A 374-nucleotide genomic window follows, 5' to 3' on the forward strand; every position below is an offset into this window, starting at 1 on the left:
TGCTGCTGCTGCTGCTGACCCATATGATGTACAGGGAGCTATCAGAGCCAGGAGCGCTAAACTGCCACAAAGAACACAACCATACTAACTGCAGCAGCAGCAGCAGCAGCAGCAACTGCAGCAGCAACTGCAGCAGCAGCAGCACGAGCAGCAAGAGCAGCAAGAGCAGCAGCAACTGCAGCAGCAGCAGCAGCAGGAGCGGAAGAAGCAGAAGAGGAGACGACATATGGAGGGGATCTCGCTCCCCAGGTCAGGGCTGCTTCGTGCAGCAGCAGCTGCTGCTGCTGCTGCTGCTGCAGCAGCAGCAGCAGCAGCTGCAGCAGCAGCAGAATATTGAGGATGCCAGACAGGACAGACAGAGAAACATATTAAGG

General features: G+C 57.0%; 1 protein-coding gene across 1 annotated transcript in view; it reads left to right on the forward strand.

Annotated features, from left to right (window-relative positions):
* The window catches only part of EMH_0082500 (uncharacterized protein), a gene marked incomplete at both ends in the record, with an annotated part of 1,691 nt that overhangs the window by 681 nt on the left and 636 nt on the right, over window positions 1–374 (forward strand). The window contains 2 exons of the mRNA XM_013500545.1: window positions 1–28; window positions 95–249. Coding sequence (XP_013355999.1) covers window positions 1–28; window positions 95–249 — 183 coding nt within the window. The remainder of the gene's footprint in view (window positions 29–94; window positions 250–374) is intronic.

Source organism: Eimeria mitis, genomic scaffold (genome assembly GCF_000499745.2).
Source record: "Eimeria mitis Houghton genomic scaffold, Emh_scaff5520, whole genome shotgun sequence".
NCBI classification, from domain to species: Eukaryota; Apicomplexa; class Conoidasida; order Eucoccidiorida; family Eimeriidae; genus Eimeria; species Eimeria mitis.